This window comes from Raphanus sativus, chromosome 9, assembly GCF_000801105.2.
Source record: "Raphanus sativus cultivar WK10039 chromosome 9, ASM80110v3, whole genome shotgun sequence".
In the NCBI taxonomy this organism is placed as follows: Eukaryota; Viridiplantae; Streptophyta; class Magnoliopsida; order Brassicales; family Brassicaceae; genus Raphanus; species Raphanus sativus.
The window spans coordinates 5,578,440-5,598,362 of NC_079519.1; the positions used below are offsets into that span (position 1 = coordinate 5,578,440).

General features: G+C 34.7%; 4 protein-coding genes and 1 non-coding gene across 5 annotated transcripts; 2 read left to right on the forward strand and 3 right to left on the reverse strand.

The window, feature by feature from the left end:
- Positions 1-4,883: 4,883 nt before the first annotated feature.
- LOC108833707 (uncharacterized) lies at positions 4,884-7,941 on the forward strand. The gene is made up of 11 exons (XM_018607114.2): positions 4,884-5,230; positions 5,456-5,540; positions 5,669-5,865; positions 5,996-6,078; positions 6,304-6,349; positions 6,624-6,680; positions 6,757-6,811; positions 6,893-6,993; positions 7,073-7,136; positions 7,216-7,349; positions 7,465-7,941. Exons 1-11 carry the CDS (start codon positions 5,144-5,146, stop codon positions 7,627-7,629), a joined length of 1,074 nt encoding a protein of 357 aa, XP_018462616.1. The 5' UTR covers positions 4,884-5,143; the 3' UTR covers positions 7,630-7,941.
- Positions 7,942-8,115: 174 nt separating this feature from the next.
- LOC108833708 (THO complex subunit 4A) lies at positions 8,116-9,789 on the reverse strand. Its single transcript, XM_018607115.2, has 5 exons — positions 9,510-9,789; positions 9,210-9,353; positions 8,946-9,014; positions 8,649-8,833; positions 8,116-8,552 (listed from the first exon to the last, which is right to left on the reverse strand). The coding sequence occupies exons 1-5, from the start codon at positions 9,678-9,680 to the stop codon at positions 8,378-8,380; spliced, it is 744 nt and encodes a 247-aa protein (XP_018462617.1). The 5' UTR covers positions 9,681-9,789; the 3' UTR covers positions 8,116-8,377.
- Positions 9,790-9,868: 79 nt separating this feature from the next.
- TRNAV-AAC (transfer RNA valine (anticodon AAC)) lies at positions 9,869-9,942 on the forward strand. Its single transcript has one exon. It is a non-coding gene; the product is annotated as a tRNA-Val (tRNA).
- A 3,733-nt stretch (positions 9,943-13,675) lies between these two features.
- LOC108833709 (uncharacterized) lies at positions 13,676-15,719 on the reverse strand. Its single transcript, XM_018607116.2, has one exon. The coding sequence runs from the start codon at positions 15,689-15,691 to the stop codon at positions 13,700-13,702; it is 1,992 nt and encodes a 663-aa protein (XP_018462618.1). The 5' UTR covers positions 15,692-15,719; the 3' UTR covers positions 13,676-13,699.
- Positions 15,720-19,100: 3,381 nt separating this feature from the next.
- Positions 19,101-19,808, reverse strand: LOC108824000 (histone H2B.7). Its single transcript, XM_018597326.2, has one exon. The coding sequence runs from the start codon at positions 19,708-19,710 to the stop codon at positions 19,285-19,287; it is 426 nt and encodes a 141-aa protein (XP_018452828.1). The 5' UTR covers positions 19,711-19,808; the 3' UTR covers positions 19,101-19,284.
- Between the last annotated feature and the right edge of the window lie 115 nt (positions 19,809-19,923).

A 19,923-nucleotide genomic window follows, 5' to 3' on the forward strand; every position in this document is an offset into this window, starting at 1 on the left:
AAACAATGAGTTTTCAGTAAATCATCTATATACTGAAGTTTATACTCTTCACTTTGTTTTTAAAAATTTCAAACCAAGTTCTACATTTGAATTAATATATTCTAAACTCTCTTTCATAGTATATAAGAATCATTCTAATTTTTAAAATTTAGTTTACTAAAATTTTATTTACTGCCTAGATTAGTGGAATTAGCATTATAAAATCTTCATTATCTAGAGAAATAGAGACAACAGAGGTTCTAAACTGGTTGACCATCATCTTATGTTAGTGCTCGATGAAACTATACACTAAAACCAGATTTTATAGTTTTGAAAATTTCCAAAATCTGTGGGTTAACCCCTTCTAAAATAATGAGTTTTGATAAATGCTCTATATACTGAAGTTTTATACTCTTCACTTTAGTTTAAAAATTTCAAACCACATTCTACATTTGAATTAATTTATTCTAAACTAACTTTTCATGGCATATAGGTATCATTCTAATTTTTTAATATTTAGTTTACTAAAATTATATACTGCCTAGATTAGTGGAATTAACATTATAAAATCTTCATTATCTAGAGAAATGAAGACAATAGAGGTTCTAAAACTCTTTGACCATCATCTTATACTAGTGCTCAATGAAACTATACACTAAAACCAGATTTTCATATTTTGAAAAATTTCAAAATCCGTGGGTTAAACCCTTCAAAAATAATTAGTTTTCAGTAAATGCTCTATATACTGAAGTTTATACTCTTCACTTTTGTTTAAAAATTTCAAACCACATTTAAATTTTGAATTAATGTATTCTAAACTATCTTTCATGGTATATAGGAATCATTCTATTTTTTTAATATTTAATTTGGTAAGATTTCATATACTGCCTAAAATAGTGAAAATTACCATTATAAAATCTTTATTATCAAGAGAAACGGAAAACAACAAGAGTTCTAAACCTCTTTGACCATCATCTATGTCAGTGCTCTAAGAAACCATACACTAAACCCAGATTTTCACATTTAAAAAAAAATCAAAATCTGTGGGTTAACCCCCTTTTATAACAATGAGTTTTCGGTAAATCTTCTATATACTGAAACTTATACTCTTCACTTTTGTTTTAAAAATTTTAACCAAATTTAATTTGAATTAATGTATTCTAGACTCTCTTTCATGGTATATAGGAATCATTCTAGTTTTTAAAAATTTAGTTTACAAAAATTTCATTTACTGCCTAAATTAATGGAATTAGCATTATAAAATCTTCATTATCTAGAGAAACGGAGACAACAGAGGTTTTCATATGTCAGTTCTCGATGAAACTAAACACTAAAACCAGATTTTCATAATTTTGAATATTTTCCAAAATCCGTGGGTTACCCCTTCTAAAATAATGAGTTTTCGGTAAACGATCTATATAATGAAGTTTATACTCTTCACTTTAGTTTAAAAATTTCAAACACATTCTACATTTGAATTAATTTATTTTTAAACTATCTTTCATGGCATATAGGTATCATTCTAATTTTTAATATTTAGTTTACTAAAATTTCATATACTGCCTAGATTAGTGGAACTAGCATTATAAAATTCTTCATTATCTAGAGAAACGAAAACAACAGAGGTTTATAACTCTTTGACCATCATCTTATATTAGTGCTCAATGAAACTATACACTAAAACCAGATTTTTCATATTTTTGAAAAGATTCCGAAATCCGTGGGTTAACCCCTTCAAAAATAATTAATTTTTGGTAAATGCTCTATATACTGATGTTTATACTCTTCACTTTAGTTTAAAATTTTCAAACCACATTCTACATTTGAATTAATGTATTCTAAACTATATTTCATGGTATATAGGAATCATTCTAATTTTTTAAATTTAGTTTACTAAAATTTCATTTACTGCCTAGATTAGTGGAATTAGCATTATAAAATCTTCATTATCTAGAGAAACAGAGACAACAGAGGTTCTAAACTCTTTGACCATCATCTTATGTCAGTTCTCGATTGAACTATACACTAAAACTACATTTTCATATTTTTGAAAATTTTCTAAAATCCGTGGGTAACCCCTTCTAAAATAATGAGTTTTCGGTAAATCCTCTATACTGAAGTTTATACTCTTCACTTTTGTTTTAAAATTTCAAACCACATTCGACATTTGAATTAATGTATTCTAACTATTTTTCATGTTATACAGGAATCATTCTATTTTTAATATTTAGTTTACTAAAATTCATATATTGTCTAGAATAGTGGAATTACCATTATAAATTTTCATTATCTAAAGAAACGGAGACAACAGAGGTTCTAAACCTCTTTGATCATCATCTTATGTCAGTGCTCTAAGAACTTTACACTAAAACCATATTTTCATATTTTTGAAGAAATTTCAAACTCCGTAGGTTAACCCCTTTTAAAACAATGAGTTTTCGGTAAATCCTCTATATACTGAAGTTTATACTCGTCACTTTTGTTTTAAAAATTTCAAAAAAAATCTACATTTGAATTAATGTATTCTTAACTCTCTTTCATGGTATATAGAATTCATTCTAATTTTTAATATTTAGTTTACTAAAATTTATTTACTGCCTAGATTAGTGGAATTAGCATTATAAAATCTTAATTATCTAGATAAACAGAGACAGTTCTAAAACTCTTTGACTATCATATTATGTCAGTTTTCGATGAAACTATACACTAAAACCAGATTTTCATATTTTGATTTTTTTCCAAAATCCGTGGGTTAACCCCTTCCAAAATAATGAGTTTTTGTAAATGCTCTATTTATTAATTAAATGTTCTAAATATCATGGTAATGATATATTAAATATATGTTTTTTTAAAAAATAATAGTATATATATCGGTAGAATAGATTAATGTTTACTAATTATTTTAAATATCATGATATACATATTAAAATAAAATTTAAATAATAGTATTTGTTAAGCTAATGACATATTTTAAAATAATGGAGAATATGACAAGTAAACAAACTCACTAAAATAATGAAAAAAGACGACAAGTAATCAAATTCACTTCTAAAAATAATAGTATAGATACTTTTAAAAATAATAGTATATATATGTATATATATATCGGTAAAATAGTTCATGTTTATTAATTAGTTGAAATATCATGATACATATATATATATATATATAAATTATAAATAATAATATTTGTTAAACTAATGATTTTTAAAAAATAATGGAAAATACGACAAGTGAGTAAATTCATTAAAATAATAGAGAAGATGATAAGTAATCAAATTTACTTATGAAATAATAATATAGATTTGGTTAAAGACTAATCTAATAATATAAATTATATGTATATAATTAATTAATCATTATTAAGTTATTGATAAAAATTATAATTATCATGATGAAAGAATGATTACTTTTAAAATATATTTTAATTTTAATAAATAATAAAGATTTCGTTACATATCTAACGGGGAGACTAGCCTACAACACGTTGATGTCTAGCATAAAAGATCTCATTATCTCAAACACACAATTTGTCGAGGTAAATGATGAAAGACTATTTGGTTGATCTTGTCGATGCTTTACGCCTTCCCCAAGTTTAAATTTAAGCGCGGCGTTGGTGCTGGGTCCTTGGGTAATGGGTATTAGTAACGGCTGGTTTCGGGCCAGGGGTGACTACGGGCCTAAGGATTGCGGAAAGCTACGGAAGTGACTACGGACCTATGAGTTGCGGAAAACTACGGAAGTGTCTACGGGTCTACGGGTTGCGGAACATCCATGTTAAAAAAAAAACAAAAAAAAAACAAACAAAAAAAAAAACCTCACAGAAATGGATTCTAAACATGTACATGAGAAACCAGAGTCTAAACTTAAAATAACAATATAGTTTTATAAAACACATTTATAGTAAAAATATATTTAAATTCATTCTCTTAATATCTATAATTTATTAGTGAAATATATTGATTACAAATAATAAAAGTTACGTACTACAATTTCTATAAATGAATTATTTATTAAATATCGATTACTGAAATTAATAATTAGTTAAAAATAAGGAATATTTTCAATAAGAAGTTATATATCACAAAAGACTAAAAGAACATCTACGTTATATCAATACTTTTGTATCATACTTTTACATAACAAACATAAGAAAAAATAATATTTTTGAGCAAATTATGAGAATAATATATCTTTTTACATTGAAAATATAAGCAAAATCTATTACAATATAGTAATTCTATTCAGATGTAATATATAGATGTAACATTTAAATATGAAGTTGTTTGTTTTCGATTTTATAATCTATGGAAAAACATAATTTATTGATTTTAGAAAAAAAAATTGTTTTGATAAAAAGAATTTTATTTTTTGACGATTTCTCAGTTCTAACCGAGAAAATACAATTTTTGATGATAAAAATTTTGGAATCTCATGATTCTGTTGGTATGGTACACATTTTGGGTCTCAATAGTTTTTCGTGAAACTTCATCTTCACTAAAAGCAAAAGAAATGTCAACATATTTGTCAAAATTAGATACATTTTGTTTTGTATATCTTCAAGTAAAGTAAAAAGAATCATGAATAGGTCATCCAACAATAGTTTTTTCTTCGCTTGATAATCAAAACTGCATTAATATCTGAAATATAACTAAATGAGAAACTATAGAAATGGAAAAAAAAAATCTAAATACAATATGTAGAAGATGTTGTATCAAATACAAAAATGAACATATGACCCAAAATCATTATTGCGTAAACTTTACTTCCCGTTTCAGAAAAAGAGATAACTAATCAGGAGGGGTGACGAGATTACACGCGTCCTTATAAGAACGACACGTCATCTCTTGAAAACTCACTTAAACGACATCGTTACGGATGCCATTTATTGATCTAGACACGAAAACAAGATCCTCTCCCGTCTCTATCGAGTTCACAGTGAGAAAAGAGAAACAAAAAAAAGCTAACTGTTCGTTTGTGTTGTGCTTCACGCCACGAATTTTTTAAAATCAGAGATAGAGACCCCATCGATTTAATTTGATTTCTCGAATAAAGAAATTACTCTGTGTGAAGAAGCAATCATTATCATCATCAACCTCCTCCAAATTCTCGATTTCAATTCTCCTACCGATTCATCATCGAGAGGCGTTTCTTTTTCTGGAAAATGGAGAAAGTTTCGTCGCCGTCTTCTTCACGGAGGTCTGCTTATCTTGAAGCTCTTACACAAGAGATTAAGAAGAAGCTTACTCGGGTTAGCCCTTTTGTCCCATATATATATATATATATCTTCTTTTGCCCAAAGATCTGTTTTTTTTTTAATTTATTCATATTCACTGCTTCTTGATCTTCGCATAACAAAACATGCATTAGAGAATCTGAATCTGGTTTGCGATTCATGCAATTCGATTTACAGTTTCTCACGCCTTGATTTGGTTTCAATTGATAATTAAAGTGTTGATCTTTTTTGGTGTCATAGGCTGTTGTCTCTCCAGCACAAACACGCAACTTGTTGCAAGACTTGTTTGCTGATATAGCTCTCGAAGTCGACGAACGTGCCAAAGGTAACACCTTTTTTGTGTGAATCAGTTTACTTTATGATTCAGTGTTCTCGCTTGCTGCATAGAGAGAGATACGATACTGAGATGGAGTCATTAGTTTAAGTTTTCGATAATGGAATTTTTTGAATCAGATGTGCTCCTTAGAAAGGAAGAGGATGTGATATCTGATGAAGCGGATGATACTGATGGTCCGTTGTGTTTCTTCGACGTGCTTGCTGATTATTATGTCAAAGTGTCTGAGAGAGGGAAAGATATACTTGATTTGATGGTTCAGCTGTGGAGCCAGTCCTTTGCTTCACACATCTTCTCTCTCCTCTTCCACAAATGGGTGTGTATTTGCTATCTTTTTACCAATATCTCTTGCTAATGTTACTCATTGCCTTTGTCTATACACAAAATGTTAATTTTGTCGCCCTGAGTCATTAATGTGTTTACATGGTTTCTGTATTTGTTCTTAGCTGTTTGAGGCTGAGCTTGAGAATCAAGAAATACTCCTCCGGTATTCTTCTGCTCTGGTGCAGGGAGCAACAAATGTGTTCTGGTAAACAAATCTTCACACGACTAGAATCTATTGGTTTAGTGTGTGTAACTCTCTAGATTCAATCATATACCTCTACCGTAGCTGCATTTGCTTATTTTTAGTTGTGATTTTCGATTGTTAAGTGGTGTGATAGTCATAGTCTTTTCAAGTCTTTTCCCACATTGGATTGTCTGGCCAAGTATTATGAGGGTAACATGTGATAATATATTTTACTTTTAATTACAGGATTGACATCCAGACAAATACAAGACGCTTCCAAACTCTCTTTCGGGTACTTCTTTCGCTCAGATCTGTCATAGCCTCATCTTTCTTTCTTAGATATATATAGGGAACTTCAATATATTAATCAAATGACTATTGATATATAAACACATGTTAGAGATCATTCACATCCTCTTCCTATATCATTACCTTTTCAATGCCTCCAATAGATGATCTAGGCAAAAGATACTTTTTTGTACTTGTCCATCGGAATGTCAGTATCACACGCTCAAGTTGTCATACTAGATTGTTACTGTAACTAACAGTCTCTTTTGTTCTCGCAGTATCTTCTTGAGGAAGTTGCTTTGGAGCCGATCAGATTGAAAAAAATCCCCATACAGGTGAGTGGTTCCTCTCCATTCTCAATGACAATTGATTTCAGTCTAGAGATTTGACTCTCCCATTCCCTAATTTCAGGCTCAGAGGGAACTGTATCTCTTGCTCTCACGCTTCATTTTCTTTTACAATTCAGGTAGCACAACTGTTGTCTGAGAAGTTATTATTGGAACCAAAGTTTCTTTTTATATCCTAACAGTTCCCTTTTTTTTTCCAGTGGACAGGCTCGATAGCTTCTTGAGGAACTTCCCGGAGTTTCCTAATGCTTTTTTGGTTGGAGGAGCTGGAGATTTCCTTGTTATAGAACTTACTGATCAGGTATTGAAAAGGCTTTCTGTGAATACACGCAAAATATGCTCTGAAGAAGTCACTCATCTAATATGTTATTGTGATGCAGCTGCAAAAACTGAAAGTAGAACCAGTGCTGCTACACTATCTTTCTCAGATGAAGATTCTTCAAGGTACTTTTTCTGTCTTCTAGATAAGAAAGATTATTCTAACATGGAGCCAGACCTAATTAGTGATGGGTTATGCCTGCAGGTATGGAACTGAGAATGACAACCAGCACGAGGTTGAAGGCGTGTTTGTACAGTTTTACCTCTCCCGGAGGTCCAATGTACCCGACAAGAGCTGTCCGTCATGCAGCCTGGGATGCTTTGGATTCCCTCTTTCCAGTGAGTATTTCTCATTGCATGAAAATCATTCTTTTGATTACAAGATCCAACTTTGATAAACATATATCATCTAAGACTTCAGCTTGTAACGTTATGATACACTCTTGCCTTGCAGGTCGGGCGTTACCCGAGGCATCTCATCAGTCTATTTTTCAGGCTGCTGTATCCGTGGTACTGGCCATCCTCGTGTTGGAACTTTGTGGTTTCTTGCATTAAAGCAGTACTTTATTCCATCGTGAGGCTCATCTTTTCACGGCGAGAGAAGCCAAGGCAGAGCTAAATAGCTTTTACTCATTGATGAAAGCCTGCAGCAGGATTCCAGTCCTTACTGTATATAATGTGGTTTTGGTCAACCAGAGAACTTTACCCTTCACCTGTATCGCGTTCTATGGAGAACATAAAATCCGTTTCGAGGAAGATCCCCATGGAAATAGCTCTTGACGTGTGTTTTGTTGTCATTGTTAAAGTTGTTATTTTACTGCTATAGAGGATCATGTGCACACCAGGAATCCTTTTTTACGTAGTCATACATTTCTCTTTATTTCTGTGTTTAGTTGTATAGATGTGTGAGAAGAACCCATTACAAGTTTCACCATAAATGAAGTCATACAAAGTTAAGTGTGACATGAATGACAAGGTGAGAAAGAGAAACCTAAGATGTTGAGCTTATCACTTCGACTTCACAATTTTAGTTTCAAAGGTTTGATGTGAACAAACTTTGTCTGTGCCATCCAATCAATAAAACGGCATGGCTAGACAGGCAAAATACAGCTAAATCATCATTGTCATAACCTAGCTTGTGAAAGCACTTCTGTGTGCATATAAAACTCGTTTTCGTTCCTCTGCCTTGTACTCGAGGGCATTAAGATTAAACAACAACTTCATAAGGGTCATTCTAATAAAACAAATCAAACAACATACGGCCAAGAAGAGGCTAAATAGCAAAGCCTCTGGACAAAGTTTTCTAGCTTCTCCTCTTCTTAGCTCACACACTTGCGGTAGTTTCGAGAAGATATGAGCCACGTTCCTCAGTTTGTCTCCATATCTCCTGCGTGGTACTTATCAAGATCCGCATCAAGATCTTCAGCAGATACCTTCTCTGTTGGGCCCTTGCCAGAGCGTCTGCCACGACCACCACCACGGCCTCCTTGACCACCACCACCACCACCACGACGTTGTTGACCACCTCTCCCTTGTCCTCCACTGCAATCCCAGCAATAAAACATACTTTCAATACACCTCACAAGATGGACGAAGCTTTCACATTTAAATACACAGTGACCAGTGTACAAATCTCACCGCCTTGAAGAAGCACCACCGAAGTTGTTTGCATTCCCGTGTCTACCAGATGGAGCAGAAGCAGCTTGAAGATTGTTTCCCACAATCTCAATCTTCATGGGCTTTCCGTCGAGCTGAACGTCGTTGTACTTCTTCACAGCAGCGATTGCATCACCACGCCGAGAGTATACAACTTCAGCAGTTCCCTAAACAGTACAAGTACATAACAAGGTTTAGTCTTTTAAGTACTCAAAAATAGAGATGTGACAGTCAAAAGATATTACAAAGGAGAGAGCAACAAAAGAAGAATGAGTCTACCTTTGATCTTCCACTCCTGTCAAAGTGAACAGTGTAACGTTTAAGCTCCCCTACTTCAGCAAACAGTTCCTGCATACAAAACAAACAGATTCATTATACAACTTGAAATCTCTGATCCACAAACATGCAATTCAAGGCACTAAAGATGCTAAGATTCCACAAACCCTAAATATGTAATTCGATGCAATTCAAGACACTAACGATGCTAGATTCCAGAAAACCCTAAAAAAGGTAATTGCTCAATTAAAAAAAAAAAGAACGAACCTTGATATCATCGTTCATGACACCGTAGTCCAAGTTGGATATGTAGAGCTTCGTCCCGGTTTCGATTCCGGCGGAAGAACGGGTTGATCGGGAAGGGAAGCCTTCGGAGGAGTACATGTCGTGTTCCCAGGTGGACTCCGGCGCCTATACAATCAAATCAATCCGTTTGCCTCTTTGAGAGATTCATCATCATCCTCACCAAAATCGATTTTGCTTTATTAAAGAAGAATCTGTTTTTTTTTATTCCCGGGCAGATCTGAGAAGAAAGAAGAACAAGAAGAAGAGAAACGGATTTGGAACCTTGGCGGCCGATTGGTATGGAGCAGATCGGTTTGATTTCCGATTAGGGTTGTTGCGGCGGATTGGACCGGATCCGGATCCAGATCCAGATCCACGGGCGGGACCGGATCCGCGGGACTTGCGGTTTTTAGCGATCATGTCGTCGAGAGACATATCTAATCCAGTCGACATCTTGAGAGTTTTTCCGATAGACGATTCTCTTTCGGCGGCGGAGGAAGATATTTTTTTTTTTTTAACAACAGGCGGAGGAAGATATATATAGAGAGAACAGGAAAGAGGAAAAAACTTAGGCCGACACAAAAGGAACTTGTTATCTATACTATTTATTATTTAGGGTCTCATAAGTTAGTAGCCGCTGAGGTTTCGTGGTGTAGTTGGTTATCACGTCAGTCTAACACACTGAAGGTCTCCGGTTCGAACCCGGGCGAAGCCATTTTTTAAACATTGACTTTTTAAAAATTTGCACTGAACGTTTTTAACTGCTGCTCTTCTTGATTTCTCTTTTTTTTTTCTTCTTCATAAATTCTCTTTAAAACGAGCTTTTTCGTTACAGCACTGAATTCAATTATTAGTTCTTGTATTATTGAGTTAATTCTTATACATTTTATTTGACTAGCAGTATCTGTTTGCAAAGAAAAGCAAATGAAAAGAAAAACATGGGTTAATTTGCTGTTTAACCAACACAATATCTAGAGATTGCCAAAAGAGAAGTTAGAGAGAGAAACACTCGAGAGAGAAAAAGTTTTTCCGCCCGACAGAGTGAGCTTTCACCGTCCGTGGGTTCGGCGTCCCTTCCTAGTTGTTCTAAGTCGCCCTTTCTTTTGGGGCTTTGTGTAGATCTTTAGGTTCTGTCGCCGCATCTTTTTCGGTGGGCGGTCGGCTTAGCAGTTCCGTTGTTACTCCTTTTCGTCAAAGGAGAACGGTCGTCTTTAGGCGGAGGTTTCTATGCTCCGGTAATGTTCCTTTTGATGTTTGGTGGTTGTGTTTGGCTTCAGATAGGAAGGAGATCTCGAGTTATCGATGGATGCTCTCCGGTTGATGAAGCGGTGATGGTGAAGCTGTAGTCCGCGACGCCTCGGGTCGACATCTCGGGTGAGACCCGATGAAGCTCTTCGGTGTTCTGATACAAAAATCAAAGGCGATGGTGATGCGGTTTCTCTATGTGTCGAGGTGGGAAGCGAGAAAGCTGGTGTTTGGCGCCGAGGTTTGCGACGGTTGGTGGGATTCGGTCGTGCCCTCCGATGAAGATCTGCAGCGGCGACATCGAAGGGAGGGATCGAGTGACGCGTGTCCAGGCCGTGGAGAGGATGGAACACGTGGTCTCGCCTCCCAAGGTGTCGGTCGAGCTTAGCAGTTGGGCTTGTTTGTTTGTAATGGGCTTGAGGCCCAGTTTTATTTTATTTTGTTTGAGTAGCCCATTAGTCTGTGTGGGCTTTTGTTTGGTTGTTTGTAAGCGTTTCGGCCTTTGGGCCTCCTTTAATATAATTTCTTTGAGGGGAAAAAAAAATTTGTTGTTTAACCAATTTGAAAAGGAAAAGAAGAATATGGCGTTGATTTTGACGTTATTAACTCAATAACATTTAGTGTATAATTATACCAGTTATGTCCTTGACTCATCAGGCCGAAAAACCCTACGTTGATATCCGTCTAGAGATGGTAAGTATTTCAATTAACTGTTTTTATTTATTTTTTAATATATTCTAACTTTTATATATATATTTTTAGGCCAAAGAGACATGAGTACTACTATCTCTTAAGGAGTTTTACAAGAGGACCCACAAAAACAAGGTTAGGAAATTTGTAGATCGTAGGTCTAAGCAAATCTACAACGACATGGTTGCTCGGATTGAAGAGCGCCAGACCCAGCAGGTCCCCGATGGAATACACATTACATTATCCACACCTGAAGTGAATAAGATTTACGTGGAGGTACAATTCTTTTTACAACGAATTCATTTAATCTAACATTTTATCACTAAAATTAATCTTTTTAAGGTGGTCTCTAAGAAAAATGGACGTACGTTAGGAAAAAAATTGGTTCTGATAACGATGTCCCAAGGGCAACATCGTCATATGGTCAGAGATGGGATGATGAGGCAGCTCAGTTGCGTTCTAAGTTGAGTGCAACGCATGCTGATTTGAGCGCGACGCAAGCTCAAATGGGTTCAGTTGACAGTTTTCTGGACGTTCTAGCGGCTGAGAATTCGCAACTGAAGATCATGTTGCAGGCAAGACAGGCGGGACTTGGGATTTCACAGCCACTCCCCACAGCGGAGGAGGAGGAGCTGGAAAGAAGGAGTCAGGACTTCTCTCCGGAGTTCCCTTACCTCTAGCTTGTTTTTTTTTTGGTTTTTATTGTATTATAAATTTGAAACTTAAATATCTATAAAAAAGTTTCATTTTTCTATCATTTAAAAATTTTATGCTAAATTTTCTTCATTAATTAATTTTATTTTTAATAGAAAACATACGAATGGAAATAAATTCATAGCTAATTTTACGACTATTTAACGAGGAAAGATTCGTTACACAGACGTAAAATAAATGAGTAGTTTACGTGAAAGTAGACGTAAGCTCTTCGTAAAACTTTACTTCGAGTTTACTACGAAGACATGCAACTTCGTCGTAAGATTTACGTGAACTTTACGACGATTACTTCCGTCTATTTTACGACGAAACATAACGTCATTACATTGCGTGTATGTTATGACGAAACATTGCACGTCATTTTTACAACGAAATACACTCCTTGTTATTTTACAACGATTTAGTGAGGAAATATGCGTTGACATTTTGCGATGAAATGAGTTTCAAAGTTCTTTCATCGTAAAGGGCTACTTACGACGATTTAACTATGATTTCAGTCCTTGTTAAGTATATGTTTTCTTGTAGTCTCTATTGTGTTAAATTTTGATTGGATGATAGTATTTTGTTAGCATGTTAATGAAAGATAGTTGCAGATCAACTTTAGTCATACAGAAATTAGAGCTATGCTAGCATATGCGGAAGTTTCAGATTGTTCCAGAAGAAAACTCAAAAGATGTTGTCTTTCACAAACAACCAAGGAAATTATTTATTTTAACAATAAAAAACAAATGCATATCTTTAGGTTTACTCATGTGCGATTTTATTGATAGCATTGCCTTGCCTAGAAGAAAATCATTTGTTTTGTTACGTGTAGAAATTTAAACCGAACGTTCAGTTGAGAGATTTGATGATGATTTTTCGTTACGTAGTATTGCTCTTCATGTAAGGCTATAACCAATTAATCACTCTTATCAGGCAACCAGGGTCGAAAGCAGACAAGAAGCAAAAAAAAAGACTTGGATTGTTTAAAAGAAGCACATAGAAAAATCATACAGAGGCAATGGAAAAGTTAACTCTTGATTTATATACCCATATGTGGCCTTTAACACTACTCTGCTCAAGTTACTTCCTTTCCATAAGCGCCAATAGTCATTTACGGAGTTAAGTCCAATGAACTGAAGCAGTCAGAAAAAGTTAAAAGAAAAGATATCAATCAACGATTTTGGAATATGAAAAAGAGAATATTTCAAGATTTTTTTTAAGCTCGATCTCGCTTTTGTGTTCTGATCTTTATATATATACTTTTAGATTATCATGCCAGTGTTTTAGAGGAAGCCATTTTCTTAACATTTTTTATTCAGATAAAATAGAATTTCGATTTCAGTAAAATTCTAATAGAACTTTTTTGGGAGTGTGAGTTTTTGCTTGCAGAGATGTGAATTCATTTTAAAAAAAAACTTTGATCTGGACAACTTGGTGACATTAATTAGTCATATTGACATGGAGGAGGGTTGTGTTTGCCAAGATGTTCGGTGTTGGCCGTGTTGATAGGGGAAGAATGGTCGTCATTGCAAAAAAGGAGAAGGAAGAGGACGTTTAGTGATTTTTAGGTTAGGAATCGTATAGGCTCTCAAATCATATAAATTTGTATAATGCCTTGTATGTAATGTTGAGGATAAGAGATGATATTTATACAACGGAAACATGCGCAAAAAGTAATAAAATATGTTCTCAATGATGAGAATGCAATCACGGATTCTGAATAAATTGTATCATTTATCATATCACAATTAATGATTGCTATAGTAGGATCCTTATAAAGAATCACAAATGTACACCATGAAAGAAGTATTCATTTATTCATTATCAAATACAGTATAACTTTAAAGGCTTAAGCTTATGAGCATTAAACAATGCTGGGAACATAAGTATACATTGTTTTCACCCTTTTTTTTTACGATGATAGAAGACATACATCGAGAATGGCATTTTCTGCATAATGGTCGAGTTTTGTAATTGTTAGGAACCGCCTCAAATATTTCTCCCGCTCTCCCACATTCAATTGTGCTTCCTACATTGATACGTGAGAAATCTCCAACAACACATCGAACATGAAATATGACTCCACAATCAGAGCATGTATAGAACCATAAACTTGGATCTGATTTTCTTTCACAAATATCGCACCAAATTTGGCAACTCGCCTCTTTGCCACAACATAAAGCGAGAGGGTGTTCATCATTCTTATGCCATATCTTTAAAGGCAAAGTAGCACAAAACAAACACAAGTAAAAGTTACAAGTATCGCAACGAAGCACATGCTTATAGGTAACGTTCATACATGCATTGCATTTGAGCAAATAGGAATTAAAAAGAAAATATAATGGATGTAAGTGGCCTGCATGGACGAACGGCTCAGAAATAGAACAACAACGGACATCTACTTCCATTCTTCTAGCTCCAGCTGAGTACTTAAAACCATCAGAATATGTATGACACAGCGAGCAGTACTTTGCAGCTGTAATATTTTCAAATTCCAAAATATATGGAATAATGTCAAAGAAATATTTTATCTTCATAGGAAGATTAGCACACTTTTCATGGAGAATAAAACAACACTCTTCACAAACATAGATGGAGTCAAATCCAACTGGATCTATACATGCTTCACATCGCATCCACTTATGATCATAAAGGACAAAATTATCCTTGTGGAGCTTTAAATTATGTTTAACATGACTAACATGGTTTATCAAATCATCACCAACAACTTTGTATGCTGCAAGATCTTTTGTATCATCTGGAATCCCCTCTAACTCTACTCCATCCCATACAGTAGTTACGTTTACTGCACAGTCTGAATGAACTGCATAGTTTGGGCAAACAGAGCAAGTATAGGCCCCATGATACTGAGTTATACTTTGGTGGCAAACTCCACATTTGGAATAACCAGCGCCGAGAAGTTGAGTGAAAGAAATGCGATGAACATGACGATTGATATTAATGACACGAGGAAAACCAATACATTTTCCGTGGATAACAAAATCACAATGATGACATATATAAGACCCATGATGTTCCTCATTCTTGCATTTTAGCCCACAAACATCACAAATATATGAAATTCTTTTAGATAAGCGAGTAAGTGGATGTTGGTGGGTTTTTGTATGCTCAACGACAAGGGGAGGTGGATTTTTTGTACAAGTCAGACACGTCGTGAAATTACAAATAGAACAAAAATAACATACATCTATTGGTGTCTCAGAACATAGAAGACAAGTCTTCTCGGCGTCATTCGTAAGTGTATCTAATGCGGTTAACTTGAGAGGATGATTAATATGACAAGGATGCTTCAACTCTTTCGAAAGTTGGATGCAATTTGCATGGAAGTACACATCGCATTTAATACATGAATAAGATTGTATATGAATTAAATCCTTGCATACCTCACAAAAAGAACTATGAGATCGCTTGAAGATAATTGGATGGTCATGACATAATGGATGTTCGATAATAGGCGGCCAAGGTTTCATCCCACAAGCTAGATCCACCTTGAACTCACATGTAGAGCAATTAAACCCTCTAGACGGCATATAAAGTCCACATAAATAACAATATCCTGGATCATTTATATCATTGAATTTGGTGAGCGTGATAGGATGCTCAGGGTGGGAAGGATGGTTGATCTCCAATGGAGCTTCTGCACACTCCTTATGAAACCAAACAAAACAGTCAGGTTCGTTACAACAATAGCCGCCGTAGAAATTGTCAATTCTGTCGCAGCCAGTACATGTGGTTGATATAAAAAATCGAGCTGAATAGAAAAGAAGATGCTCGTGAATGAGGGGCTGGTACATTGATGTTTTTGTATCCATGTGTGGTGGATTGGATGTTGTATCAAAGATGTTTAGTAGATGAGGTATCCAACTGGAACAGAAACATATCATTATATATGCATTTCCAACATACCGCTAAGAATCAATTGAATGAAATATTGAGAAGGCAAGAAACGTTAAAACCCTTATCTTCCGAGATAAACAAAGAATCATGTTCTGCCATCGACATCGACAAATGTTTTATGATAAAAGTTTTCTTATCTTTGTTATTTTCTAAAATTTAAAATCCAAATACCTAATATATCGTCATTAAATGTTTGAATTATTATTTTAATAAGTTTGCGATCAACTAACCATTGAAAAGTTTTCAGATTATTTCTGAAGCTCAATTTAATATTGATTACTAGATGATATACAAGTATAATGTTCAACATGAATATTGAGTCTATAAGCCACGTGAGAAGTTTTTTGGATGATTTCCCAAGATACACGAAAAAGATATAGTATTTTCAGAAACAACAAACAAAAAATCCTTTTCTTGCAACAACAGTAACAAATAAAAAATGTTATTCTTTCAACAATAACAAGACATGCTTTTTGATATCATGTTCTCCCTGGTTGAGTTAACCCTCATTCAATTTTCTTGAAGGTGTCACTTTACGGAGAAGAAAATTTGAATTTAAAGAATGATTGTGAATAAGAAGTTTTACTGTTGATGTTTTCTTGTAAATCTTTGTTTGAAACAAAAGGGGCCGGGTTTGAGTTCTTTTAAAATCTTATATTTGTTTCAGTATCAACAATTAGTTGCAAAGAATTCATAAACATGGTCCACGTCAAGAGAACTTCCACATTAATGCTCCTCTATTGTCTCTTTTAAATTAATCAACTTTATTCCAACCTAGCGCTAAGAATCAATTGAATGAAATATTGAGAAGGCAAGAAACATTAAAACATTTATCTTCCGAGATAAACAAAGAATCATGTTCTGCCGTCGACATCGACACATGTTTTACGATAAAAGTTTTCTTATATTTTTTATTTTCTAAATTTTAAAATCCAAATACTTAATATATTGTCATTAAATGTTTGAACTATTATTTTAATAGGTTTGTGATCAACTAACCATTGAGAAGTTTTCAGATTATTTCCAAAGATCAATTTAATATTGATTACTAGATGATATACAAGTATAATGTTCAACATGAATATTGAGATCAATGTGCCACGTGAGAAGTTTTCAGATGATTTCCCAAAATACATGAAAAAGATATAATATTTTCAGAAACAACAAACAAAAAATGTTTTTCTTGCAGCAACATTAACAAATAAAAATGTTATTTTTTCAACAATAACAAGACATGCTTGTCGCTCATGTTCTCCCTGGTTGAGTTAACCATCGTTCAATCTTTTTGAAAGTGTCACTTTACGGAGAAGAAAATTCAAACATAAAGAATGATTGTGAATAAAAAGTTTTGCTGTTGATGTCTTCTTGTAAATATTTGTTTGAAACAAAAGGAACCGGATTTGAATTCTTTTAAAATCTTATATTTGTTTCAATATCAACAATTAGTTGCAAAGAATTCATAAACATGATCCACTTCAAAAGAACTTCCACATTAATGCTTCTCTATTGTCTCTTTTAAAGTAATCAACTTTATTTAACATACAAACTGTTATATCATCCAAAAGACACCTACGATTTGCAGATTCTATATAGGGCCTGTTCGTTTCTCCATTTTTAATATTCATTCAAATGATCTATTTATATGATCCATTCAGATGATCCATCCAGATTTTAGGGGTTGTTCGTTTCTCCATCTAGATGAGCCATCTAAATGAATCATTTGAATGAATTGTATGTTTGTTTCTCCATTTGTAATTTCCATTCAAATGAACCTGATATACAAATTACATATATATCCTTATTTTGAATTAATCATATGTTTGATATTAATTTTAAGTATACTAATTTTTATTATTTAGTATAAAATATATTTACACTAAATTATTTTGAATTAATCATATATACCCTTCATGTCATATGGTTTATAATCAAGTTGAAAAGAGAGACAGAGTCAGTACGTTCCATAAACTAAAGCTTCTCTATGAACACAACAAGAATCTAAAGCTCATTAATCTATGAACACAAATGAACATCTCTCTATGAACACAATGATTTCTCTATGAACACAACAAGAAATCTAAAGCTCATTAATCTGCAGTATTATAGCTCATCAAACACAAATGAACATTTGAGATCTCTCTATGAACAAACCCACAAACAATCTCGACAGAGAACAGAGAACAGACCCACAGAAGATCAAACCGGTGAGAGAGATGACGGCGAGAGAGACACGGCGAGAGAGACGGCGAGAGAGAGATGGCGAGAGAGACGGCGAGAGAGAGATGGCGAGAGAGACGGCGAGAGAGAGATGGCGAGAGAGAGAGACACGGCGAGAGAGAGATGGCGAGAGAGAGAAAGATGGCAGAGAGATGACGAGAGAGAGAGACGGCGAGCTTCAAGCTCCTTTCATGGTGGCGAGAGAGACGGCGAGAGAGATGGTGAGAGAGACGACGAGAGAGATGGCGAGAGAGCGACGGTGAGGTGAGAGCTTCAAGCTCCTTTCATGGTGGCGAGTGAGAAGATGAGATTTGAGAGGTTTGTCGGCAGAGAGAGAGAACGATGAGACTGAAAAAATAATAAAATTAGGTTTGTAATATTTGAGTTTTATCAAGGGCAATATCGACATTTTCGTATTTTGACTGAACCAGTTCCAGCCAAATGATCCGATTCGGTTCAGTCAACTGGTTTGCAGAATTAAAACTAAATTTTCGAAAGTCATTCAACTGAGCCATTTGAATGAATCGTACTTTTTGTGTCCAAACGAACAACGCACTCAGCTTCATTCAAATGGCTCAGTTGAATGAGGAAACGAACAGGGCCATAGTATAGCACCTAAGCTATTCATAGATGCAGACAAATGAACTCCAATGCATTCACCAGACTTAGACAAAGAAAGAAAGAAACTGTAAATATTGATGATTGATGGTCGGTTAACTTTGCAACCCACAGCATGAACAATGAGAAGATGTCGGAGAAAAATTACTTTTGAGTTCCAGAAAAAAAAAATACTCACCAGCTAGTTACTACATTTCTTAAGCTGCGTTTCACATCACAATACTAGATACAAGAAATTAAGCCAACATTAAGACAGGTTAATACACATCAGACATCATAATTCACAACACAGAACAAGGGCTAAAACACACACACATGAGGCACAAGTTGGATTTCAGAACCAAATACAGATTACAAAGTAAACAAGTTTAATCAACATCTACAATAGAGATAACTTACTGATAGTTCATTTTATGGTAAGAACAAATCTACTACTAGAAATCAATTGTATGAAATTTGGGTTCAAGTTGATAAATTTAACACACCCAATTGCTAAAAAACACAGACTTCGATTATAAAATAAGAGAATAACATAGATTCAGACATATCAATACCTGTAATTACAAAACGAGACTGCAAACGAAAACGATACTGGAAAAACATGAAAAGAACATTTTTCTAAATCTAATTCAGACATTGAATTATCAAGAGGGAAAACCCTAACTCATATAACTTAAGAGCTCGTAAACTTGGTAACGGCCTTGGTTCCCTCCGAGACAGCGTGTTTCGCCAACTCTCCAGGCAACACAAGCCTCACCGCGGTCTGAATCTCCCTAGAAGTGATGGTCGGCTTCTTGTTGTACCTCGCAAGCTTCGACGACTCGCCGGCGAGCTTCTCGAAGATATCGTTGATGAAGCTGTTCATGATCCCCATCGCCTTGCTCGAGATCCCGATGTCGGGGTGGACCTGCTTCAGGACCTTGAAGATGTAGATCTTGTACGTCTCCACGCTCTTCTTCTTCATCTTCTTCTTCTTGTCACCTCCCGCGCCGCCGGCTTCCTTGGGGAGCTTCTTCCCGGCCTTTGGTTTCTTCTCCGCCGGAGCTTTCTCCTCGGCTGGTTTCTTCTCCGCGGGCTTCTTCTCTGCCTTGGGCGCCATTGATTCTCTTTCTTGAGGTAACAAAAAGCACAAATCTGAGATTCGATTTAGATTAGGTTTGGGAAATGCTTTGTTATTGCGTTAGATATCTCTAACAATGGCTTTGGGAGATTGCTTTTATACACACCGAAAGGATTGATACGATTGGATAAAATAAATTGACGCGGATCGGTGTCTACGCCGTTAGATCTTTTTTATATCGACGGTTCAAAA

Excerpts from the sequence above, each read along its gene's own strand:
- LOC108833707 (XM_018607114.2), top strand. The coding sequence starts at position 5,144 with ATGGAGAAAGTTTCGTCGCCGTCTTCTTCACGGAGGTCTGCTTATCTT. Across the intron at positions 5,866-5,995 it reads CTCTCCTCTTCCACAAATGG|CTGTTTGAGGCTGAGCTTGA; the intron begins GTGTGTATTTGC and ends ATTTGTTCTTAG. Across the intron at positions 6,681-6,756 it reads TGAAAAAAATCCCCATACAG|GCTCAGAGGGAACTGTATCT; the intron begins GTGAGTGGTTCC and ends CCCTAATTTCAG.
- LOC108833708 (XM_018607115.2), bottom strand. The coding sequence starts at position 9,680 with ATGTCGACTGGATTAGATATGTCTCTCGACGACATGATCGCTAAAAAC. Across the intron at positions 8,834-8,945 it reads ACAGGAGTGGAAGATCAAAG|GGAACTGCTGAAGTTGTATA; the intron begins GTAGACTCATTC and ends TGTACTGTTTAG. Across the intron at positions 8,553-8,648 it reads GGTGGTGCTTCTTCAAGGCG|TGGAGGACAAGGGAGAGGTG; the intron begins GTGAGATTTGTA and ends CTGGGATTGCAG.
- LOC108833709 (XM_018607116.2), bottom strand. The coding sequence starts at position 15,691 with ATGGATACAAAAACATCAATGTACCAGCCCCTCATTCACGAGCATCTT.
- LOC108824000 (XM_018597326.2), bottom strand. The coding sequence starts at position 19,710 with ATGGCGCCCAAGGCAGAGAAGAAGCCCGCGGAGAAGAAACCAGCCGAG.